This window comes from Serinus canaria, chromosome 5, assembly GCF_022539315.1.
Source record: "Serinus canaria isolate serCan28SL12 chromosome 5, serCan2020, whole genome shotgun sequence".
NCBI lineage: Eukaryota > Metazoa > Chordata > Aves > Passeriformes > Fringillidae > Serinus > Serinus canaria.
In genome coordinates this window covers 25,427,562-25,450,794 of record NC_066319.1, presented here as the reverse complement: position 1 = coordinate 25,450,794, position 23,233 = coordinate 25,427,562, and the positions used below count along the sequence as shown (strand labels likewise).

The following is a 23,233-nucleotide window of genomic DNA, read 5'->3' as shown; positions in this document are numbered from 1 at the left end:
CCAGGCAAATGAATATGATTATGAAAGCAAAATAAAGCTGTCAATAATTATTTTCTGAGTTTTACTTCTAACATGCAAAATTATCTAAACTTTTCTCCATGCTCTCATTAACTCAAAAAAGCCCATCTTTTCTGAAATCGGTGCATTTTCAGTATTTAAGCTGGGATAGAACAGTGTTTTTTGAGAATAAAGTAAGTCTAGAAGATCTTTTTTTTAACAGACTGGCACATGAAAATATTGCAAAAGAAAGGTTTGGGCACTCTAAATCTCCAAACAATTCTAGTACTCTTTAGAATTACTACAAATAAATTCAATAAAGCATCAAAGTATGAGTAACTTTGTAATTTGAAGTTTTTCAATTACTCCAAAGGCAAAGAGATCCTTCTTGCAGGACAAAAAAAAAAAAAAACAAAACAGAAGAAACCTCTGACTTCTCTAAAACACACTGCAGTTGTATCTTTGAGTAATGCAGTTGTACAGTAATACAGCCTTTGTATAACTACATCAAAAATATAACATTTCTCCAGTAAGAACTGACCTCTTATTTCGCCACTTATTTTCACAACTAATTTAACCATTAACATCATCCTGATATCCTGCAGTTAAATAATTTTCTTGTGTACTGGTCTACAAAGGCTGCTTTAGTCACTAAATCTTTGGCAGATTAAGACTGGTATTAACAAACTGACATGAACCAACATGGCAGAAAAGAAACCTCTATGTTTTTTAAAATAATTTCTTCTCATTCAAAGTATCTCTACATGGACATTAACTATTCACTAAGTCAGCTCCATGCTATTGCTTGGATTTTCAAAACAAAGTAAAAGTGCAGTAAAATAATGGTTTTTCTAAAGCAATCCTGGCAAAACCTAAGTTGTTCTGAAATACTTCCCTTACATCAGAGCAAATATGAGGCAATTGACTACCAACATGCAGGCTACCTCACACTTCTTTGTGGAATAAAAGAATTCACACCAGGCAGTTATTGACAAAACAGTGGCTTGCTGCCAATTACAACTGCCTTGCAGCAATCCCTACGCATATGCAACCTAAATACCCACACACCATTCACTTTCACCAATGAAAACTGAAGCTATAGATAGACAGCATGTCAATGAGGTGAGCAACCCTAAAAGCAAAAGCAGTGTTTTGATTACTGCAATGTGCTCTGCCTAAAACTCCAAAAAAATTAATTTAGCCTTCTAAAATGCTAAGAGGGTTAAGAGAAATCCCTCAATGCTTCTCAATAATGGGAACTAAAGCAACACAGAAAACAATACTGAACTCTTGCATTCCCCGGACACCTTAGAAAGTCAAGACTGATACCATGAACTGAGCAAAGAAAAGCTTTTATAGTAATATTAACCGTTCTGCCACTTCAGGTCACACAACCTTTAGCTGCAAACCTCTACACTGAGCATCCTGTTATTTATTGACAAAACATCCCACTTAACCAGCGGTTGTACCGAAAATGCAGTGTTAACCCACCTTTCAGAGACTTCTTGTTTTAGCTTTGGCATAACACCTGAAGTCAGGTCACTGTCCAGGAGACCCAAGAAGTCTCCTTCAGCATTAGAGGACTCTTTATCCAGCTCAGTGTCTGATGGATTTTGATTAATGAATGAAGAATCTAAACTTCTCTGATGCACATCTAATGCATCAACTTCAGCAGGGCGACCACAAATGCCAGGAGTGCTAAAAACACTACCTCCTTCCAATTCTAAGTTGTTGCTTTGCTTCACATCACGCTGAGGCCGACTATTCAGCCCATCATCTCTGAACCCTTTAGCGAAAGGATTGTAATCTATCTTCAGCTGGGTAATCTGGATGTTCTGGTAGGCTGTAACTGCGAAGAACTCTGTCTGTGGAAAGGTAAATGTATGGACATCAGGGCCATTAAGCTGAATGACTTCTGTGGCTTTGTTTGCAGGCACCAAGTGAAGTCGTGGCAGATATCGGTGCATAGAATGCAGGATTATGTGACCCTCCTGGTCCAGGGTATTGTTGGTAAGTTTAAGTTTGTAGAAGGATACTGGCTGGTGCATCCAGAACTGGCCAGTGGAAGGGGATTCTGGATGAATAAACACTCGTCCTAGAACATGTGGTTCTGCCTTCCCACTGGGCTCCCACCAACGGCCGTTCCATTTGTATCGGTGGTTGTCCACTGGGGATATATCCATGACGAGGATGTACTTCTGACTGGAATTCAGCCCTGTGATCCAGTATCGGCAGTACGGAAACATCCGCCTCCCCTGCTTCGTCAGGATCATCTCTGTGTTCCGATGGTAGAATTCATTCCACATGCTGTTGTTATCTAGGGTGACAGTGATGCCCCCTGAGACACAGTCAGCTGGGAGGCAGGTCTTGACTCTGGGATTGACTGGAGTTGATACACTGCTGGCGAGGGCACAAGCATCATGGTTTGCTACTAGGATTCCTTGGTCAGCTTTTCCATTTCCCTGCTGCTGTTTCAAGATGACAAAGAAAGCTGGCGCTGCACCAGACACAGTCCCACCATCCCGGCTAGCCAAAACAATCTGCTGTTTCTCCATGATGAGCACTTTCACAAGCTCTCAAACCAAATGCAAATTCTACAGAGTTCTGATAATCTTCTATGTGTGTTCACCATTCTGGAAGAAATGGAAAACACAGTTAAAATTATTCCAATACAGTCTAAGAAAGTAATTAAGTAGCATGAGACATCCTTTTTGCAATAGTTCTCCACATTATAATCTTAAAAGATAAGCAGTACTATAAAACAGAGCACAATCAGGGTGTAACAAATCAAGGTTGCATGTGTTTATACTATTTTGACCTTACAGACATGGGGGATATGACACCTTTAAATTGCTTTTTCATACAGGGTTTGCCCCAACAGAACTCCTTGTTTGCTTGGTATTTCTAAGCACTTCGTTCAGGCATTCCCTCTAGTCTGCAGATCATTCACTTAACACATTAGGCAGAACATGCAAGTTTTCAGGAGAGCAAATGGCACAAAGGCAATTGCTGACACAAAGATAAAGGTCTTGCCAGAAAGAAAGAAACAGTTCCTGAGGTCTACAACTTGTCAAAAATGTAAATGAGGAAAGAAAAAAGGAATGTTAAAAACATTTTCTCTTTATTTCTTTATTGAAATTGTTGAAGTTTGTGTGTTTGGAATTTCTTTGCTTACACTCCCCAGCAATTTCTAACTGTCAGTCAAGGGCAGAGAGAAAAAGAAGGGACAAAATACTTCAAATGGATAAGCTCTGGAAAAAGACAAACTAACCCCCAAAAGGCCATGCAGCTAAGATTAAATGGATGAAAGTGAAGCACTGGGCAGCCTTAGCTTCCTTTATCTTCTCAATTATGGAAATAATTTAAATAAAACAAGAAAACATTTGTACTGTTATGATTAGCATAATCACTGTTTAGGGAACTAAAGAAATTACTTTTATCTGTATATACACAACTCCACTTCTGTGTGTCTACCTCCCAGGTTAGAGAATTATGTCAACACTGTGACAAAAGATCATAAACTACTTCATTTTTCAAATAGCTTGTATATTTTTCTATGTGAAAATTTAAAATATACACTTCTGGTAACACAAAAATCCTATTTCCACATCCAGATGTTTGTATTTTGATCCTTATTGTATGTGGAACACAACACTGACAAAAAATGACTGATTCTTTTATCAAATATGTAGCTGGTGGGAGCCAGAGACCAGAGTTAATCATCACTGCTAGAGGCTGAGATGCATCCCAGAGTCCTGAGGGAACTGGCTGATGTGCCAAGCCACTTCCTTAATATTTAAGGAGTCATGGCAGCCAGGCGAAGTCCCAGGTGACTGGAAAAGGGAAATACTGCACCCATTTTTTAAAAAAGGGTAGATAGAAGTACTCTGGGAACAACTGACCTGTCAACCTCACCTCTGTGGCTGGGAAGATCATGGAACAGATCTTCCTAGAAGTGATGTTAAGGTGCATGGAGGACAAAGGTGATTTGCCAGCACAGTTCCACCAAGAACAAGTCCTGCTTGACCAGCCCAGTGGCTTTCTACAACAGTGACTGCATTGGCGGACAGTGGAAGAGTTACTGATGTCTATCTGGACTTTCATAAAGCCTTTGAAACAGTCCCCCTCAAAGTCCTCCTCTCTAAATTGGAGAGAAATGGATCTGATGGGTGGTCTGTTCCGTGGATAAGAAACTGGTACAATGGTCCCATCCACAGGGTAGTGATCAACAGCTCTGAGTCCCAGGGGACATTTACGACAAGTGGTGTCCATTATGGGCCCATACTGGCAAGGTAAGTGAAGCTAACATGCCTGAATGTCAAAAAGGACCTGGAAAGTGAAGCTTGATAAATGATTTGACAACTCCAAGTGCAAGGTGATACATCTGTCATGGGGCAACCCCAAGTATCAATCACAGGCTGGGGAATGAAGAAATTGAGTAGTCCTGATGAGGACTACTTGCATAGTTGCATCCAAAGCACCGTGGCCAGCGGGGCAATGGATGGGATTCTGCCCCTCTGCTCTGCTCTGGTGAGACCCCACCTGGAGTGCTGTATCCAGCTGTGGGGTCTCCAGCACTGGAATGACATAGATCTCTTGGAGCAAGTCTAGAGAAGGGCCACAAAGATGTTGAAAAGGACAGAACATCTCTTCTGTGAAGAAAGGCTGAGGGAGTTGGGGCTGTTCAGCCTGGAAGAGGCTCTGTTGAGACATAATAATTGTAGCCTTTCAGTAGCTAAAGGTGACCTACAACAAATCTGGAGAGTGACCTTTACAAAGGCAGCGATAGAAAAAGGGGAAATGGCTTCAAAATGAAAGACAGAAATTTAGATTGGATATTAGCATAGAACCTAATATCCAGTCTAGGGTGGTTAGGCACTGCAACAGTTTATCCAGAGAATCTTTGGATGCCTCAGCACTGGAAGTGTTCAACACCAGGATGGAGACAGGGCTTTTAGCAACACGGTCTAGTGGAAGGAAGGTCCCTGTCCATGGCAGGAAGGCTGGATCTAGGTGTCCCTTAAGGTCCCTTCCAACCAAAACTATTCTATAATCCTATGGGTTGGAAAACAACCATATCTCTTTCGAGAGAATTAACTCTTAATTCACAAGTTTTAAGTGAACAGGATCTTTATTTTGTTAGGACTGGGGTACTGAAGGAGGAAAAACCCCTCTGTGCTAACAAGCTGTCACACACATGTGGCAAATGACCTCAGAGTTCAAGAGACAATTTATAACCCATTTATCATTTATATGATAAATGTTCTTAACAGCTAAGAAATATGAGAGATCCATTTCTACCTCTTACACATCATTCTTTAAAACTTAATGTAAAAGTTAAATTAGAGGAAATAAACCAAAACTGTTCTGCACAGATTTTAATACCTGTGAAATTACAAGGTCTGGTTTTCAGTTTAACTTTGCAGAGGAAATTCTTCCCCACAAACATACCCATAACCACCTACCCACTGAGGACTCCTTAACAGAGTCCAGGATACAAAATGAATTCAAGTATATTGCTCTGCTTTTTCAGTAGATTACACCTCAAGTCCCAGCAACGCAAAAGGTTATCTGCAAGAAACGAGCGCTTTTATATTCACCTTTAAGAACAGAATAGAAATAAATCTCAGATATACAGAGTGGTGAAAAAGGAACCACATTCACCAACTCACTTTGCATATACAGATATAACACGTTTATACGTAAACAGACAGTTGGAAAGTGAGTTCACACTAATGCTGTGCAGGATGCACCAAAACTGTATTGGCTCAGAAAGGAAACACACCATCAAAGTGGTTTCAGATCTGGTTTAACACATGCAAAATGCCTGTAGCTTTACATTTACTTGAATCCTGGAAATTTATTTGACTAAATTATCTTACTAAGGACACACCAGGAAAAAAAATTACAAAAAAAGCTTAACAACCATGCATTAAGTAGAAGTTCTATGCATATAAAGACCTAGAGAGTAACAGTTTCTGTTCTCTTAACACTCAAAAGTTCTTCAGTTGTATACTGAAGTAGCTATTTCTACCACAAGCACCACGCACAGTATCAAGTCAGTCTAAAACATGTGTGGTTAAAATGTGATTATGGACAATTAGAGTAATCAAAATCTACATTATTTCAGCACTAGCACTGTCTGTTACCAGAAAACAATTTAATCTATTTTATTACATTTGGTGACACACAGGAGCCTGTTTTATTATAGCGCATAGACTCTAATCCAGTATTTCAGGGGAAACACGTGTATTTGTGGAAGCTGACGTTCTGAACAGCGTCAGAGATTTCCCCTCTCCACACAGAGACCTTGTATTTGAGAAGCAGAGTCCAAGCAGGGTGCAGCGGCCAAAACCACTCACAAGTCGCACCAAGACCGGTCAAAAGCAGGACGACAATCAGATGCGAAAGCGTCCTTCTCGAATAAACAAACCAACCCAACTCCCCACGCGCCAACCGGGACGCGGCTCCGCGCGCGGCGCTCCGGGACGGGCGGGCACCGGGAAGCGCCGTGGGAAGGTGAGCGACGGCGGCGCGCGAGCCCCGGGGCCGCCCCGCCCGCCGCGCGCTGCCGCCGGGAACCCCACGGCGCGCGCCCAATGGCAGCGGGCACCGCGAGCGCCGCGCCGCCGTTCAACACCGACCGACCGAGCGGGCACCAGGAGGGGCCCGCCCCGGGAACGGCGGCGAGAGACGGGGGCCCCGCCCCGGGCAGGTGGCGTCACGGCTGCGGGCCGAGCGCAGCACCTGTCGCTTTGAACGCCCTTCCCCCCCCCCGCCCGCCCCCCGCTGCCCTCCCCGGCCGCGCCGGACCGACCCCAGCCAGAAGCCTCGGGACGGGGAGGGGCAGCCGCCCAGGAGCAACGGAGCCAGAACGACCGCCCGCGCCAGCTGGCTGAGGGCAGCGGAACGAGCGCACATGGGGAAACCGCACCGCTCTTTGCCGGGACCCGGCGCGGCTCTGCCCGGCGGGGCGCGCGCTACCGGCGCTCCCGAGGCGGCTCGCGCGCAGCGGCGCCTCGCGTGTCCGCCGGGGCGCGGCCGACGGGCCCGGGCCCGGCCGCCTCGTGCCCGCGCCTGGTGTCAATTTTCGCAGTTCGGGCTGCAGGCGGAGGGCGCGCGCAGAGGCGCGCGGGGTTCGCGCGCGACGCGGCCACTGCTCCCGGCGCGGCCCCGTTCCCCGGTCGTTACCGTGCGCGAAGCGCGCGCGGCCTCCCGCTTCCTTTCTCACGCGGACCGTGTGTCCGCCAGCTGGGGACAACGTGCGTGCGCACCGTGCTGACGTCATGGCGCCGCAACGCGCGCAGGCGCACAGGAGGCCAGAATCCCCCTCCCTCCCGCCTGCCCGTCACGTGCCCGCGCCGAGCGCAGGGCCCGCTGCTCGGCCCGGCCCGGCCCGGCCCGCGCAGCGCCGCCCGCGCGGGGAAGCTTCTCGAACGGGCGCGCTCGCGCACTGGCGGTCGTCGAAGGCCCCGGGGTCCGGTCGCGCGGCTCCGCCTCCCTCCGCGCCAGGACTGCGCGCGAGGCCCGCGGCGCACGGCGCCCCCCGGCGGGCCGAGCTGGGCGGCGCCGCCCCGCCATCCCCGTGCCCAGGGCAGCGGCCGCCTCCTCCGGGAAAGGAGCACCGCTCTCTGCGCCGGCAACGCGCACCGTGCCTCTCCACACTTGGCAGCGCTGCCGCCGGCAGGAACCGGCCACCTCCCGCAGAAACCCTCAGCTGAGGAAGTAACGCAGTCAGCGGTATTTCCATCGTCTGAGCAAGTTCTCGCTGACCGGCCAAAGCGTAGCTCAGACCCTGCCCACGGCAGTTGCGGTGCCTCTGGGAGGGCCGACACAGGTACCTGTCACACCGCGCCCCCTGAGCCGGGCCCTGGGCCGTGTTACCGAGGCGCTGACAAACGGAGAGGCCGGGCTCAGGGCAGCCCTGACACGGCCTCGACAGAGCTCCCCCGCCCGAACAACGGCGCTGTGCAGTTGCCGCCCCATGCCCAGCCTGCCAGGCCTTCACAGACACCAAGGGAAATAATTACATGTTATAAACCGGGCACTTCTGACAATAAGCCCACTAAAACACAATTCTGAACGTTAAGGGAATTCACACCAAAATGCATCAAAGCTGCAGGCAAAAACACCTCCACGAAGCCCTCCATCCCAACCCTTTTTCCATTAAGGTTATTTAATTTTACAACACTGTATCCACTATGAAACGACAGAGACACATGGTGCTAGAAGGCAAAGACTTAGTAGGGTGACACCAAGGTCCAGGCTCATCCATACTCCCAAATTTTGCACTGACTGTTGCCTACCAAAAACTATAAATTTGTCAGGACTGCTCCTCAATCTGTCAGGGTTTTTTTGTCTTATTTGAAAACCGGGCAGAAGAAGAGCAACATTACAGAAGGTCAGCACCCCTTTGGAAGTTTCTTGGCAACATAAGTTTATGCTATGGGAAATTATCTTAGAAGCACAGAACTAAAGAAAATAGATTTTTAAGAGACTTGACAAGCGTGCACCAAAACATTAATACAGGTGGGTCTGTAAGGAGGCCCAGAGGAATGCCACCAGCTCTGTGCGTGTATGCACACCTCTATCTCTAATCGGCAGGGTCTTGTGGGTGGAGGGGTGTTGGACATCACGTAAGCAAGGCAGTCTCAGCCACCTGAGAGACAGAGCAGGTGCCAGCACTGGGAACAGCACTGTGGCCTGGAGCTGCTGTGTCCACATGGCAGCAACCAGGGAGACTGGGATTCAGGAAGCAACAGTGTCTAAACTCTGCTGCTGAAGGGGCTCTACCATACATGTAAATATAAATACATATATAAAATATATATATATACATACATACACACACACATATATATACATATACATGTATGACCTCCTCCTGTTCAGACAGGGAAGGGAACAGCATATGGCTGTCTCTGCTGTGCCCCTGTATGTGTGTCTGCCTGATTGGTGTGGCCAGACATATTTACATGTAAATGCCATGTGCGCATGTGCTCTATGGACTTGTAGCTACCAGCAATATAGTTTCAGCCTTATTATTGGTCCTATTTGAGGCATGGAGCTGCAACAGCCTCAAGGTGTTGGATCCAGCATAGTATTTTTCCTGTAACAAATCAAGTCAGAAATAATTACACCAATTTCAGGGATAGTCATTTTATACCTACAGTCATCACATATTCTGTGGAGCAGCCATCAAGTTTTAGGGCCACAGGATAGAGATGCTATTTTGTATTAACCAGTTTGCTTCTGAACAATGACAATACAGAAATAAGCGGGTTTTTTTTCAGCAAGAGAGTAATTTGTACAACTGAGAACAAACACAGAACTAAAGAGCAGACAGTACCCCCTGTTCATGGCCTAAAAGCCACACGTTCCAGCCATGATAAAAGAAACAAACCAGAGACTGTTGACATTGCCAGAGATTTTGCTACAGTTTAACCTAGGGCAGGTAAAAATGCTTGCCAGCACCAAAATTGAACCCCTGGTTTATCAAGAGAACAGATTCATCAGTAGAAGTCACAGCAATACTATAGACTTCCACCAGCTTAAGTAAACCATTTCTAAGCAGCTTAAAGCTGACAAGAATCAGCAGTGCTGCCCTAAAGACCATCATCTCATTTAGATCACTATGAACACCAGTTTTAAGGACTTGTTTGTGCTAAACATGAATTGGCAGCACACAATTGAACTGGCTTGCACCTACTGAATCCCTGACCAGAGGGAGTTACAACCATTCCATTACTGGCTAGTTTAAGGTATTTGAAATGCTCAAGTTCACTACCAAGACGTTCACTCTTCCCCAAAATGCTTCTTGCAGACATATTCCCATGAAGGTATGAACTAGAGTCTTCACAAGCTGCATTTCAGGACCCAGTAACTCACACTCCTGTTTTCCGTAACGCCTACATGGCGCTATAAAGCACCCATTCAAGCCTACCCGCTACAAGTAATAGGAAACTGTAACTGTTAGAGCTGCAGCAACAAACTGTTCTTCATCCATTCTTATGTTTAACCCGTGGTAAAGATTCAGTATCAAAGCATGAACGTGAGGGTCACAAGTCCCAGGCTTCGATACAGATGTGTACCTGGGAGAACAACATACCTTGTAGAATATATATAAATATAACTATACATAGTTAAGCAAAACAGAACAGCTGCCAACTTGTGAAAAACACTCAAGAGGTGTCGATTACATTTTTTGTTAGCAATCCCCTGAATACAAAGATTGCTACTACACGAGTAGATGCATGACAGGACATTTCTGCCACACACCATAGAAAGACACTACTACAGGAGCATTACTGGAGTATAAAGGAGGCTTTCAGCTCTTAAATTCACTTGCTAAAAACGAGCACTAGCTGAAACTACACTCACTACCTGGAAACAACAGCTATCAAAACCAGCTGTGTCAGTGTAACACAAGCACAGCAGCAGTCAGCAGTTTATTACAGCAGTCTAAAGTTCACCACTAACTACAACCAGACAGCCCTGACTGGGCTCAAAAATCCCACATTTTAGACATTAAAAAAAAAAAAAAAAAAAAAAAAGCAGCAAAACCCAACCACCAACCAAAAAACCAAAATCCACAAGCATTTAAATAGATGAAAACCAAAAACCTAGTGATGTTACAGCCAGAAGTGTTGAACGATGTGCACACTTGAAGAGTTAAAATACAAAACCCATTCTTTCTTTAGATACTGTTTTGCCACTTTGGAGAATGATTAACAGTAGCAACCCACAGGAAATTCTGTTAATCCAACATAAACTCTGGATTGAACTGCATGTAAAAAGGTATCTAGTCCCATCTTCTATGCCATAACCAGCCCCACTGGCCTCCAACTCCTTCTCCTTCAGTAGTAGTCTCCCAGAGCTTAATGTTTGCTGTACGCAGATGTCTCTAATAATTAGCAGCATCTATGTCAGCTCCAGACCTCTGTCCTTAAGCAACAGAACCAGGCCAAATTTACTTTAGGAAAAGTTTACCTAATGTTATTTTTGATAAGAAACTAGTATAAATTATTTTCTTAGCTTTAGTGAAGAAATATAGTTCAGTGCCAAGAAGATAAAAGGTGGTGGCAGAATCTAGACGAAAAGTGAGATTAGGAAAAGAAAATATTGAAAAAAATGGACTGTTGCAGGAAAAAAAATGTTTTTCAGATATTTTTAGAACATTTTTTAGCTTTCTTGCTGATGTAAACATGCAGAAACACATGCTACAGCTGCAGTCAGAAAACACTTATGTCCACAAAAAGTCTGACACAGCTTGTGCACTGCCAGCTTTCAGCCCAGAGCCTTGCTTTATACTGAAACCAAATTCACGCCACACTCAGAGTCACAACTATTGCAGGATGAATAGGTGGTAGTTCAGAAAATGTCTCACCACCTGAGAGCTACATGCCTACAAGAGCAGCAGCTGCTTTGGGAGGAACAAGGCACATACCTGGGAGGGTGGAGGAAAGAGAGAAACTCCTGCTTCCTCTCTCCAACAGCCATACCATGCCATAGAGTCCGAACTTCCAGCTCCCCATGAAGTCAGTAGTTAGTCAAACAGCATTAATCCTGTAACATACAATGTACAGTATTTTACATTTCTCAAGAGTTACCAGAACTTTTGAGAAACACTTCCCAAATACTGAAGATTGCAAAATGGAAACACACCCAACTGGATGTGACAGTCAGTGCCGTGGTCTAGATGACAGGTGCTGAAGGGTCAAAGGTAGGATTCCGTGATTTTAGAGGTCTTTTCCAACCTAAATGATTCTGTGATTTCTGTTAAGAATGAACCACTGGTGAGTGGCCAGGGGGAAAAGCCAAAGTTAACTAACAATAAATGCTCTTTTTTATCTGTATAAAACATGTTATATTTAGGTAAATGTATTTTATATTACTTCCCATATTTCATCAGTCAGTGATATGCCCATTACTCATACATTCAATGAATGCTGTATTTTTTAACATACTATTAACTACCAAAAATTACAAAATAAAACAATAAAGCAATGCTTTATGCTTTTTGTCATGCAACACTGGCAGAAACCAGACATAATCAGCAGGAATAGCACCATTTTGATGAATTTCAACCCCTTTATGGCCATCATGAGGAACATTTATCACATACATGAATCTTCAGCTGGGGATCTTGTCCACATCATAGAAGAAAAAAAAAAAAAATGAGGCAAATAGTCCTGAGCTCAGGACTATCCTACTCATCCATCTATTTTATAGCAATACTCATTGCTACAGAGCCACTAATGGCTCAGCAAGTTAGAACTGCCAAGGAACCTGTATTCCCCTTTTAAGTAAGGGTGAAACAGAAAGTGACACTAATTAAAGTCCACACTGTTGGCAATGTGTTCCAGGTTTACATCTATCTCCACTACTGTTTATTGACTTACCCTGTGGTAAGACAGACCACACCAAATTAACAGAAAGCCCTATATGAGAGTTAGCAAAACAGCACAATTCCAGCATCACAAGAATTTGTTTAACAGTAACTGGGTCACAGTCTTGTCATTCTCCAAATTGGCTTTTCCTGAAGATTGTGACTGGAACAAAGAATGCATATTTTTTGTAGATAGGTTTTATCTAGTTCTCATTCATTTCCTCTCTTTTATGCTGTTCACATTTCTTTAATGCCTTTCTGTTTTGGGCTTGATTAAAGTAAAAAATTAAAAGAGCTTTTTTCTGCTTGCTTTCTTCTTGTGACACACCATCATCCTTCTCACACATATCATTCTCACTGCATTCTTCCTTATCCAGTTCAGCAAAGGATTTATCCCAGGTACTAAAACTAGCCAAAATCTAACAGTGAAAGCACATTTCATCTTTGTGAGGAAAGGGAAGAGCAACTCCACCATCAAAACTTGATTCTTTGTTCTAAGGTTACCCAATCTTAAGAAAGATTAACAAAACAAAAAACCAATACAGCACAACACATCCTTAGTTATGGAAGAATAAGGCTAGAGGAAAGCCCTGCTGGTGCTGCAGCTAATGGCATTGCTCCCTATGCACAAGCCATGGCTGAGTGTTTTTGGTAGATCCTCTGCTGTCTATGAAACAGCAAACAGACAACAGCCTCCTCATAGAGAAGAGCTCTTTCTCATTCCAGTAGGCAGAGACCTATTTCAATGTGTTTGTAACAAAAATGTCTTGGACTTCCCATTTCTTAAGAAACCAGGTTTTAAAAACAACCATAAACTTAACACACCATGTAGTGGATATGTGTATAAATGAAGAGGTGGCCTACAGTCAAAGAGAAAGATTTTTTTTTTTCCTGGAAGGTAACCAAACAAGTTTATTCACAAACGGTTTCCTCCAGTTGCACATTTTCCCTCATGGCAGGCACAACAGCGTCTGCACCAATACTGAGCCAGTAATGGGTGAGGTTAACAGCCATCTGCTGTTAGATGAAATACACAAGTGAACGAATGCTGCCCATCTCCACCAAACCTAATAAATACGGGGTTTTTCCCTACAAAAAGATGTACAAAAATGCTCACCTACGGGAACACTTTTCAAGCAGAATCAATTTCCCTTTCCAGTTCTCAGTACAGATTCACAAGGCACTGTGCCCGAGGGCACATAAAGGGTGCTGCAGCTGCATCGGGCAGAACACCTGCAAGCGACAAGACCAAAGCTTTAGCCTGCCCCTCTTCTTTAAAACGCCCTCGGTTTTCAGTCTGCAGCAACTTCAAATCTTCGGGGCTCTAGCCCATCCCATCAAGAGCAACTACAGACGGCCCATGCCCTCACACAGTTCACGTCGGGAAAAAGGCAGCGTGACTGTTGTGCAAGATTTGACATTTTAATGAGTCAGGCAAGATGCTACAACCACATAATGGGAAACCACTCATCTCCCCGGGCTGCTGAAACAGCCGCTGGCCCTCGTGCCTAGCTACTCCTCACTGAGCTCGCCTTCGCGCTTCGACTCCCTTCCAAACTCATCAGCTCAGTACGAGCAGTTCCGAACAGGACGGTACCAAGGGCCACCAACGATGGCTGCCCCGCCGGCCACCGCGGCTGCCCCCCGCGACGTGCCGGGGCGCACGCGCGCGCCTGCGGGCCGCCCCGCCCCCGGCCGAGGGGCCCTGCTCCGGCCCCGCCCAGCCCGCCGGCCTCTAGCACCCAGGGGGCACCGGGGCCGCTTCCCGGGAAAGGCTCTCCTGTACCCCGGCTCTGTCTCATAGGTGGCGCCGGCCACGCCCCCACCGCAGACCGGTCCCTGGGAGCGCGATGGCTTAGGGAACAGCGGCAGCTGCCCAGGGCCGGTCCTCACCCGACCCTTCCCGGTTGGAGCGCCCGGATGCCGCTCGGTCCCTTTAAACAACCCCTCCGGTCAGGTGACCGCCGGCCCCTACCCACTGCCCGTGCCCCCGGGGCCCGCCCGCTCGCACCCCTGGACAGAGCGGCGCGGGGGCGCGCGAAGGGAGCGAGCGGCCACCGGTGCCGTTCCCGTCACGCGCGCGACCCCCTCGCCTCAAACGCGGCTCGGCGGCAGCGCGCGGGCAGGCGGCGCGCGCGCGCGTGATTGGGCGGCCGCTGCGCTCACGTGACGCGCGCACGCCTCGCGCCACCTCGAGTAAAAAACTTCCAATAGGGAGGGGGGGGGGCGGACGGCTCTTACCTGATTCTGCGCGCCGCCCGGCAACGCACCGGCCCACGCGGCCCTCGCCCGCCACGCGCGACCTCCTGCCGTCCTCATTGGCCGCCGCAGTCCATCACGTGCGCTGCGCACGTTCCCTGCCCCTTCCCCTGGCTGCTCTCCCGCCCCCGCGAGGCCGGTGCCGGAGCGCAGCCGTGCGGGCGGGCGCGCCGGGGGCACCGGGGACCGGCGGCGGCCGCGCGGAGCAGCTGCCTCGCGACGCCCCGCCAGCGGCGCGCCGCCGATTGGACGCAGCCGCCCGCCGACGCAATTCCGCTCCCAGGGTGCCGCCGGCCACGCCCTTCCCGCCCCTCCCCCGGCCGTGCGCGAGGGATAACACGCCGCTCGCGCGTGGGGCCGCGCGGCAGCGCCTCCGGTGGGCGTGCCGCGCGCGCGCGCCCTTCCCGAGGGGCGGCCGCGCCCCGAGCGCGTTCCCACGGCCACGCCGGTCCCGGCCCCGCCGGCGCGCTCCTTCCGCGACACCGCACTGGCTTCGGCCGCTTGCAGCGCCTTTCCGGGGCTCCTCGTCTTTCTTCCGCCTTCAGCATTTGTAAATCAAGGAAGAGGGGCTGGTACGCTGTGGGGTGCGATGTTCTGGCGGTAGCTGGAGCTACGGGCGAACGCCGACGGAGCGCTGCTGGAGTTCAGAAGGATTTCCCACCCTGTGGGTGCTACTGCTGCTGGCACGAGGCTCTCGGACCCGGCGGGGCTCCCGGGGAGGGGAGTGTTTGTGGAGCGCCCACGGAACTGCACTCACACCGATCCCCGAGTTACCGGGAAGCTACGTGTGCGCCGAAAGAGTTAAATAAAAGCCCGTCAGCATAGCGACGCATTCATTAATGCCTCTGAATATAACAGCCCTGCGTGGTTTAGGCAAAAGGTGATTCTGGAGACTCTTATCCAGAAAATCTATATTTAGTATACAGTGAAATAATGGAACAAATGTTGATTGAAAAAAAAATACATAAACCCCCATGAGCTCTGGGCATCGTGGATGTGTGCAGGTTGGCTGAGTTGTGTAGCAATTGTAGCTGCATCAATGAGGAAGGCCAGGCCTCCCGTGCAGTCTGGAATAATAATTTCAAGTTGACTAAGTAAAGGCAGATCACATGTAATGGAACCTAATTTAAAACTTAAACAAAAGCTGGTGGCAAACAGCACTATAATGTAGCCCTGGGCTGAAATTTCTGTGTTGGAGGTTTTGGCCTCAAAAGGTGCTCAGTCATCACAGCAATCTGCATTCCACAGGCACTGTGATGTTACTGAGAATGTGTGACAATATGGCTGGGGAGTCCATGAGGGAGGTAAAAAGGGAAGTCTCTTTAGACAAAGATTCGTATTTCTGCAAAATTGAATTTTGTGTTGAATTGATACTGAATTGAGTGGTTGGTTCTCAGACCACTGAGAAGATCAAAGATATCTTCCCTCACATCTTACATCATATTTGAGCAATCTGTATACAAAGGTTACAGATATATTAATTGGTACATAAACTTTTGTTGGGCTTTTACATTCTTACAGCTGAAGTTCAGAAGGGTTTGGGTGTCAATGAAGAAATCACTGGTGAGCTTAGAACCTGTCTTTTTGGAATTTCTGAGCTGATTGAGGGATAGCTTTTTTGAAATTCCTGCTGCTATAAGGGATGAAGTGCCCAATTCCCAGCTGCAGGATCTGTTTTACTTAATAAGCCAAACAGAGGAAACGTCACCCAAATAAAATTTACTGTTTAACATTAACTGTAATGATGTTGCAAACATATAAAAGGATAAAGAAGTAATGCCAAGGCAATCAACCATACTGGAGTTGGAAAAATGAAAGATAACACATGGAGGGGAAATCTTTGAGAATCTCTCAGGGGGAAAAGACATTATGACTAGAATGGTTTTGAAGGAAACCTGATGGTGTTTGTGAATATCTCAGAAATGAGCCAAGTGTGTGTTACAGCTAAAAAAATTAAAAGAAAAAATGTTGGTTTGGTCTCTAAGTGCAAAAAATATCCTTTATTGGAAAGAGGTAGATCTCATAACTGCTGTGTTGAAAAAGTTCCCATGCAAGCTAGATTGGGAAATCTTAACTTTAAAAATGTACATCATTTGAAGCAGAGATGCCCAAATTACAAGTGAAGTTTTGCAGAACAAACCTTCTGTTTGTAGGCTTTTTTTTTTTTGAAAGATAAGTATTGGGAAAATAAAGTTCCTTAGAGATTGAGGAACCTTAAATAAGCAAGAAAAAGAATTATCCTCCTCTCCCTCTCCTTTCCCTTCTGCATGAAACCTTTAAAAGGGGGAAGTGGAGAAAGAGCAGTCAGTACCTGTTCTTCCAGGGGCGTGTTTGCCCGGAGACCACACTGCTCTTCAACATCATCTGTTTACTCAGAGGCTCCCACTCACTATCCCATTTCTCCACCCTCCTGTTCACACATCGTTCACTGAAATCAACACCCAGCTTTTTCAGTTCTTCCATCCCCACCCATCCTATTAAGAATGATAAAACGGGCCTGGAAATCCAATAGGAGTGCTCCTACCGAGGAGCATATATAGGAAATAAAGGCTTTAAAAAACTGAGCAGAAACAGGCACATCCTTTTATAAGAAGAAATTATGCAGGTTTTGAGTGGGCTGAGCTTGTGGGAGGAAGGAAGTGTGATACAAAGAGAAAGGGTGGTGCTAAATCTGGTCTATGCCTAAGGCTGGCATTTTATTGCCAAACTCATTACCTGCTCTGTTTATTCCTGATGACTGTAGAAATCAAACCCCTATAAACAAATTTTGTTCTCCCATCAATAATATCAATTTATAATTAATCAAAATGTAAAAATAATTACCTTTAAATGACAATAATTGCATTTAACAACCACCACAACCCTTATGTTTGAAGTATGTTATGTAAATGCTTTAATCAATCACTCAAAGCCTGCAAAATGTCAGATTAAAGATGCAACTTCCTGGGCACTGAGCGAGTCAGGATTAAATGAAGAAAATAACGTGTGACTTTTTCATGAAATCAGCATTACACACATGGGAACCAGATAAAGATCGCTGAGATAATTGTGAAGCTGACATTTACTAGCTTTGCAGCTTGGATTTTGCATTCCAAATAATGACCTTCTTAATACATGGAAAGGGTTCATTGATGATGGTTGCTTTCTAAGAGTCTCCCTTGGTTACATTGGAGCTGCTGCTATTGTGCATCTCCGTCACAATTTAAACCTGAACCTTCCCTTTATACCGGTCCCCAGAGCTGCACATTACAGTGCAATTGTACAGCAAGAAAGCTTCGTCTTTCCAAAGCAGAGGCCAGGAGTCAGCCACTGGGACTGGAGAGGTAAAGTGGAGAGGAAAGTCTGTCCGGGTTTTCTTAAATAATTCGACAAGGAAAAATGGCAGGCAAGGCAGAAGATATGTCCCCAACTTTATTGTTGTTTTTGTTTCACAGATGTGATAAAGCCCCCCAAGATCTCATCGAGATCTCTAGACTGTTGGCCCTTGCAGCCTTCCTTCTTACGTCTTCCTGTCTCTGGACACTCGCAGGAGCCTGTGCTTCTGAGGCTGGGCTTCTGCTCTCTCTTTTACAGAAAACTGCAAGGTGGCTAAGTCCTCTCCTTCTCAGGGCTCGTCCCAGCTTCCCTCTACGAGGGCCAGGGACAGTTGCGACCTTCGAATTCCCAAGCTGCTGCCTTCCCCAGCCCAAAGAAGGCAGGGCTGAAACAAGGCTGCCCTTCAGCTCCTGATCTCAGTCGCTCCGCAGAGCTGGGAGACCTGCGGCGGCACCCACAGGAGGGGAGCTGCTGGCGCCGGCGCGTCTCTCTGCAGTGTACTGCCGGCACGGTGTTTATCGAATGCAGAACCCCCTGGGAATGCATCAGTGATGAGACGCTGGGATTTGGCTTTCTTGCTGCAGGGGAGTACCCTAGGGGCACAAGGTACCTTTGGGATCTGGCCAAAGACCATCGCTCGCCGAAGGGAGCAGCCCCGGCCACCCCAGCGAAGCTCTCCCAGCCGCGCTGCCTTTCCCAACTGCTTTGTGTGCCGCAGTTTTGGCTGCCACAAGCCTAGCCGAACCCTGTCTTTTTTTCCTTCCTTTTCCTTCCTTTTGAAGAGACCGCGGCCTAACAAACCCTTTCCTGCACGAATGGTTCAAACCCACCGTCCCCAGGCCTTGGGCTGCCCCCTTCTCACGGTGACGGGCGACACCGCAGGCGAGGGGTTAAACCTTCCCCCCGGCCAGCCCCGAGGAAGGAGGCTGCCGGCGCAGCTCCCGGGTCAGATCGCTATCGCAGCGCCATCGACCTAAGTCCCGCTGGTAAATGGGGGCGGGGGCCGGGGCACAGACCTGCCCTGCCTGGAGTGCCGTGCGGGGCACGGTGTGCGAGGGGCCGGGGGCTGCCCTACGCCCCAGGGACCCCCGGGCGGGCGCGGGCCTCAGGTGCCTCCATCCCCGCTGCCCAGAGCTCCTCCGCGACGTAGACACGCCGCGGGAACCCGAACGCCGATCTCTCGCCATCCACGTGAGCGCGGAGCTGTCCCGGGGCCCCGGCAGGAAGCTCCAGCTGCAAACCGCCCGCACACGTCTGCCGGCTGCAGTGCGAAAGCAGCTGCGGCGCGGAGGCACCCGGTGCCAGCGAGCGCAACTGGCTGAACTTCCCGACAGCCCCCAAGCCTCTCCCTGGCTCCTAGAATTATTTCCTTTTAAACTGAAAGTGGTGGTGATTTCTTACATATGTGAAGCCAGTAGTTCTCATGGTGCAACATCCCCATTTAAAGCAGTTTTGAGAGCCCCAGTCGATATTACAGATCTACCTGTGACTCTACCCCAGACAGACTCTACCTGTGCCCTGCAGCCTCTCCCGATGAAAGGAGACACAGCAGGCACAGCTTGTCCCTCCTGCAAGAGGCAGAGCTCTGCCCCGACCTTCCCCAAAGCGGGAGGCCTACCCGGTGGGTAACAGGGAGGGAGGAAAAGGGAGAGAGAGGAGTAGGGCAAAGGGACAAGGCAGGCGTTGGGTGCTGGGGTACTGCTCAGAGGCAGAACAATGGGGTTACAGGTTTTCTGGGTGGATTGGAAACCATTCTTAGATTGTTGTTGACCATCTAGAGGCTCCCATGGATGGGCAAAATTTTTGCCCTCCCCAAGGGTGTCTGAGAGGTCAACAGCAAGTGAGGGGAGCTCAAGGTATCGGCTGTACCACCTGGGCATGAGGGCACCCTCTCCCCTCCCCATCTCCCAGCCCCAGCAGCACGGCCCTGGCAGGACGAAGCAGCAGGGTGGACAGTTTTGCCATTCAAAGCAACTCGCTGCCCTTAGCACTTGTCTGCTACCCACATCCTGCCTCTGAGGCTGATACAAAGGGAAAATAGAGCTCCCGAGGCAGGTGTGCAATGCAGACACCAGCTCAGACACCCAGCAGCAGAGCACCAGCTCTTAGAGTCTGGCCTGAGGCAAGGAAACTTGCTCAAAAAGCTACAGCTGCATCAGTGAGCAGCGGAGTCAGAGCATGTTTACAGACCAAAGCCACCGGCTTTAGCAGCCTGCTGCTTGTGCTGTACCATTTGGGCAGGGATGGTTTCCTCAGTCCAGCTCCTCACCAGGTGTGGGAACTGGCAGCCCTTGGGCAGCCTGTGAGCAGTAGATTCATTCTTACAGCTCATCTCCCAGCACGTCCTCAGTCAAAACTCCCCCAGTCAATGTGAGGAGGGACTGTCAGGACACTTCACTTTGAAGGCAGCATCCTTATCTAAAACAAGGACATGCTAAGGTGTACACTTCAAGTCAGTGTTTTCATGTTATATATTTCACTGAAATGCTTCCAGAGAAACTACTAAAAAGGCGCAGACAAGGCAACTATCAAATATGGACTTGCTTCATAGATGCTGCTGATAAATAACATAACCACATCACAAAACTGCACAAGCAGCTTAGGGCACAAACAAGAAACAAACTCTGTATGGTCTGAGAGCTGGCAATTGAAGATGTTTCTGCATCCCTCCCAAGCTTGCTTCATAGGGCAGCTCACCAAATCTACATCCAGAAATCTCATCAAGTTTTGCATGCTGAATGTCAATGCAAGCAAAATTTACTAGTTTGGGGCCAAACTAGTAATTCTCATTTCAGTTGCTTCCTGTAGTTTTGCAGGAGTCAATAGGTATAACTCTGGCCAGGTCAATAGGTATAAGTCTGGCCAGGAAAATCTCCCAAATCTTAGCCTGTATGGAGCTAGAATATAGACTTTTCTCTCACTCAGCAATCTGCTACTCCTTGACAACTGAATCATGATAAAAAACCATTCAGAAACATAAGCAGGATTACTATTCACTGTTCACCAGCAAGGTCACTAAGCAGAGTAAAGCACTGAGGCCATCTCAAGAAATGTGCCTGCTGCCAAGGACCCTTAGAGCAGTTCAGCAGCATGGTGACAAGATCCTGAATTGGTCAGTGAGGGGAAGGATCCGTCTGGTCACACACTGCATCCTCGTGGGTGTAAGTGCTGTAAGTGCTAGCGGGGATCAGGGGCTGTCCCAAACCAGGAAGGATGGCTGTTCTCAATCTGAGTTGGGGCAGGGACAGGAAGGAGAGTGTGGCCATAGGGAGGTATTGAAGTTGCATTTGTGAGATGCAAAACAGGATTTCATGGCTGAGCAGGCAGCAGGGAGAGCTGCAGGGGAAACAGAGCCTGCTGGGAAAAGTTTCCCCTATAGACTTGCAGATCATTAAATGACTTCAGCTTTCTGAAGGGCCTATGTTCAACTGCCTTTATGGGCATATTTCTTAGGATTATAAACAATAAATGTGAAGGATTTTAAAAATCAGGCAAAGTCTGCTGTTACACAAGTCCCAAGAGCAGCTCCAATTCATTCTGTAGGAGAGGATACTGGTATTTCTGAGACACAAATGTCATGCTAGAGACTACAAAATGTTCCCAACTGGCACATTATCCCACTTCTGCCCTCTCTGAGCTCTCTCTGAAGCAGACAACTCTGGCTTGCTGGCCAGTCCTCAGCAGCTGGCCCTGGGGGTGCAAAACTGAATCGATCCCCAAACTTCCTCAGGATTGCTCACTTCAGGCTGCCCTGGCCTCTTCTGTGCATGAGGGATCCTACCACCAAGGCATGCTCCTGTTTCCAGCATCCTCCCTGCAAGCAAAAGCTCAAGTGAGAAGAAACTGCTGTAACAGAAGCCACTGTCTGTGGGTTCATCTGCACTGAGGGAAAGGCATGTTGTGCCCTTTAACCACATCTGGTGAAAACAAGGCAGTGCCTTGCTTCCATCTGTGCTAGCAGGTTCAGGAAAAGACTTGCGTGAGAGACAGATACACCTCATCCTGCTACTGTATGGCAAGACCACAGAAAGCCTTGTCTTCTTTAAGATCTAATCACCCATTTGCACTAATGTTGTGCTAAGAACAGCTTTTCCTTTATTTGCCAAATTTAGTGTCAGTGATGTTCTGTGAGATGTTTACTGAGGAAATAAATCTATTAATTTTTTCTCATGAAATTTCAGAGCCTTCCTGGAACAAAGGAAAGTGCATATTTTCTACATTCACAGATTTCTGATAAACAGGCAAGCTGCAAAGCACGATGTTGAATTCTTGCCAGCCTTGTGACGGCATCATCCCCTGGACTTCCGTGAGCTGCTGCGCAGTGCCCCTGCTGTGGGATCAGCATCAGGGCTCAGCAGTGCTACATAATGCTTCAGCAGCTGAACAGGCTCAAGGAAGAAAACCAACGTCAGCCCAGCAGATCATCTTCACCCAGGAGAGGTCAGGGCATGGTGTAAAGGCAGACGGGGTGCATTTCCAGGTTATGTACCACATCCTTTCCTCAGTTGTGCTATTTTCATACCAGAAATCTCATCTGATGATCTCAGTGCCTTTCTCACAGATTTACACCACCATCAGCAATGGGTGGTTCAGACCTGCAGTGCAGGAGGCCTCTGGGTTGAGGTTTGCTCCACTGAGACTAAATAGTCAAGTGTGTGAGCATAAATCCCCCCAAAATTCTCTGTAGGCCAACTGTGTCTTTAGTTCCAGCACTGCAGCTCCCTACCATACAGCTTGACAGAGCTCAGCAGACTGGCAATATTTTGTGGAGTATATTAAGAAAGCAACAGAGAAATACTGAGCTGTGCTAATTTCTGCCATAAATTAATAGGTTCAGCCCCTCTCATTTGAATCCTTGCCTGATGATGCCTGCAGAAAAACCCACTGGCCAGTAGGGCAGCACCCCTGATCAATTTCAGTGGTTATCCAGGGAGACTTCATTAATAGGTAGAAAATTTGGGAAAGATTTCATACAGTGAGCCTGATCATTGCCTCAGGTACAGCCCAGAGTATCAGTTTCAATGGAAGTGCATTGGCGTAACTGGGAGTGTTGGCAGACAAGCTGGAGTGAATCAGATGGGGGAGGGAGTGTGAGAAGTCACCGGCTGTTTGCTCTGCCAGAGATTTCCACCCCCTCAGCAGTGCTGGTGGAAACATGTGCCTGTGCTTCATCCTTTTCTGTGCATCATCAGGTATCTCTTCACTACCCTCAGCAGTAGCAGCACTGCTGGCCCTGGCTGATGGGGTCCCCAGTTACAGCAGAGAGGGAGCAAA

The 23,233-nt window shown here is 47.7% G+C and overlaps 1 protein-coding gene across 9 annotated transcripts in view; it reads right to left on the bottom strand.

Annotated features, from left to right (window-relative positions):
• The window catches only part of MGA (MAX dimerization protein MGA), a 60,526-nt gene extending 45,663 nt beyond the window's left edge, over positions 1–14,863 (bottom strand). For 2 of the 9 annotated variants that reach the window (XM_030239766.2, XM_030239773.2), the window contains exons 1-4: positions 14,627–14,841; positions 13,503–13,618; positions 11,444–11,562; positions 1,489–2,630 (exon numbers count right to left, since the gene is read on the bottom strand). In XM_030239766.2, coding sequence (XP_030095626.2) covers positions 1,489–2,552 — 1,064 coding nt within the window. In that variant the 5' untranslated portion in view covers positions 2,553–2,630; positions 11,444–11,562; positions 13,503–13,618; positions 14,627–14,841. Of the gene's footprint in view, positions 1–1,488; positions 2,631–7,188; positions 7,294–11,443; positions 11,563–13,502; positions 13,619–14,626 lie in introns of those variants that run through there. The other 7 variants (XR_007777643.1, XM_050974682.1, XM_030239774.2 and 4 more) reach the window with 7 other exon arrangements.
• Positions 14,864–23,233: the final 8,370 nt, after the last annotated feature.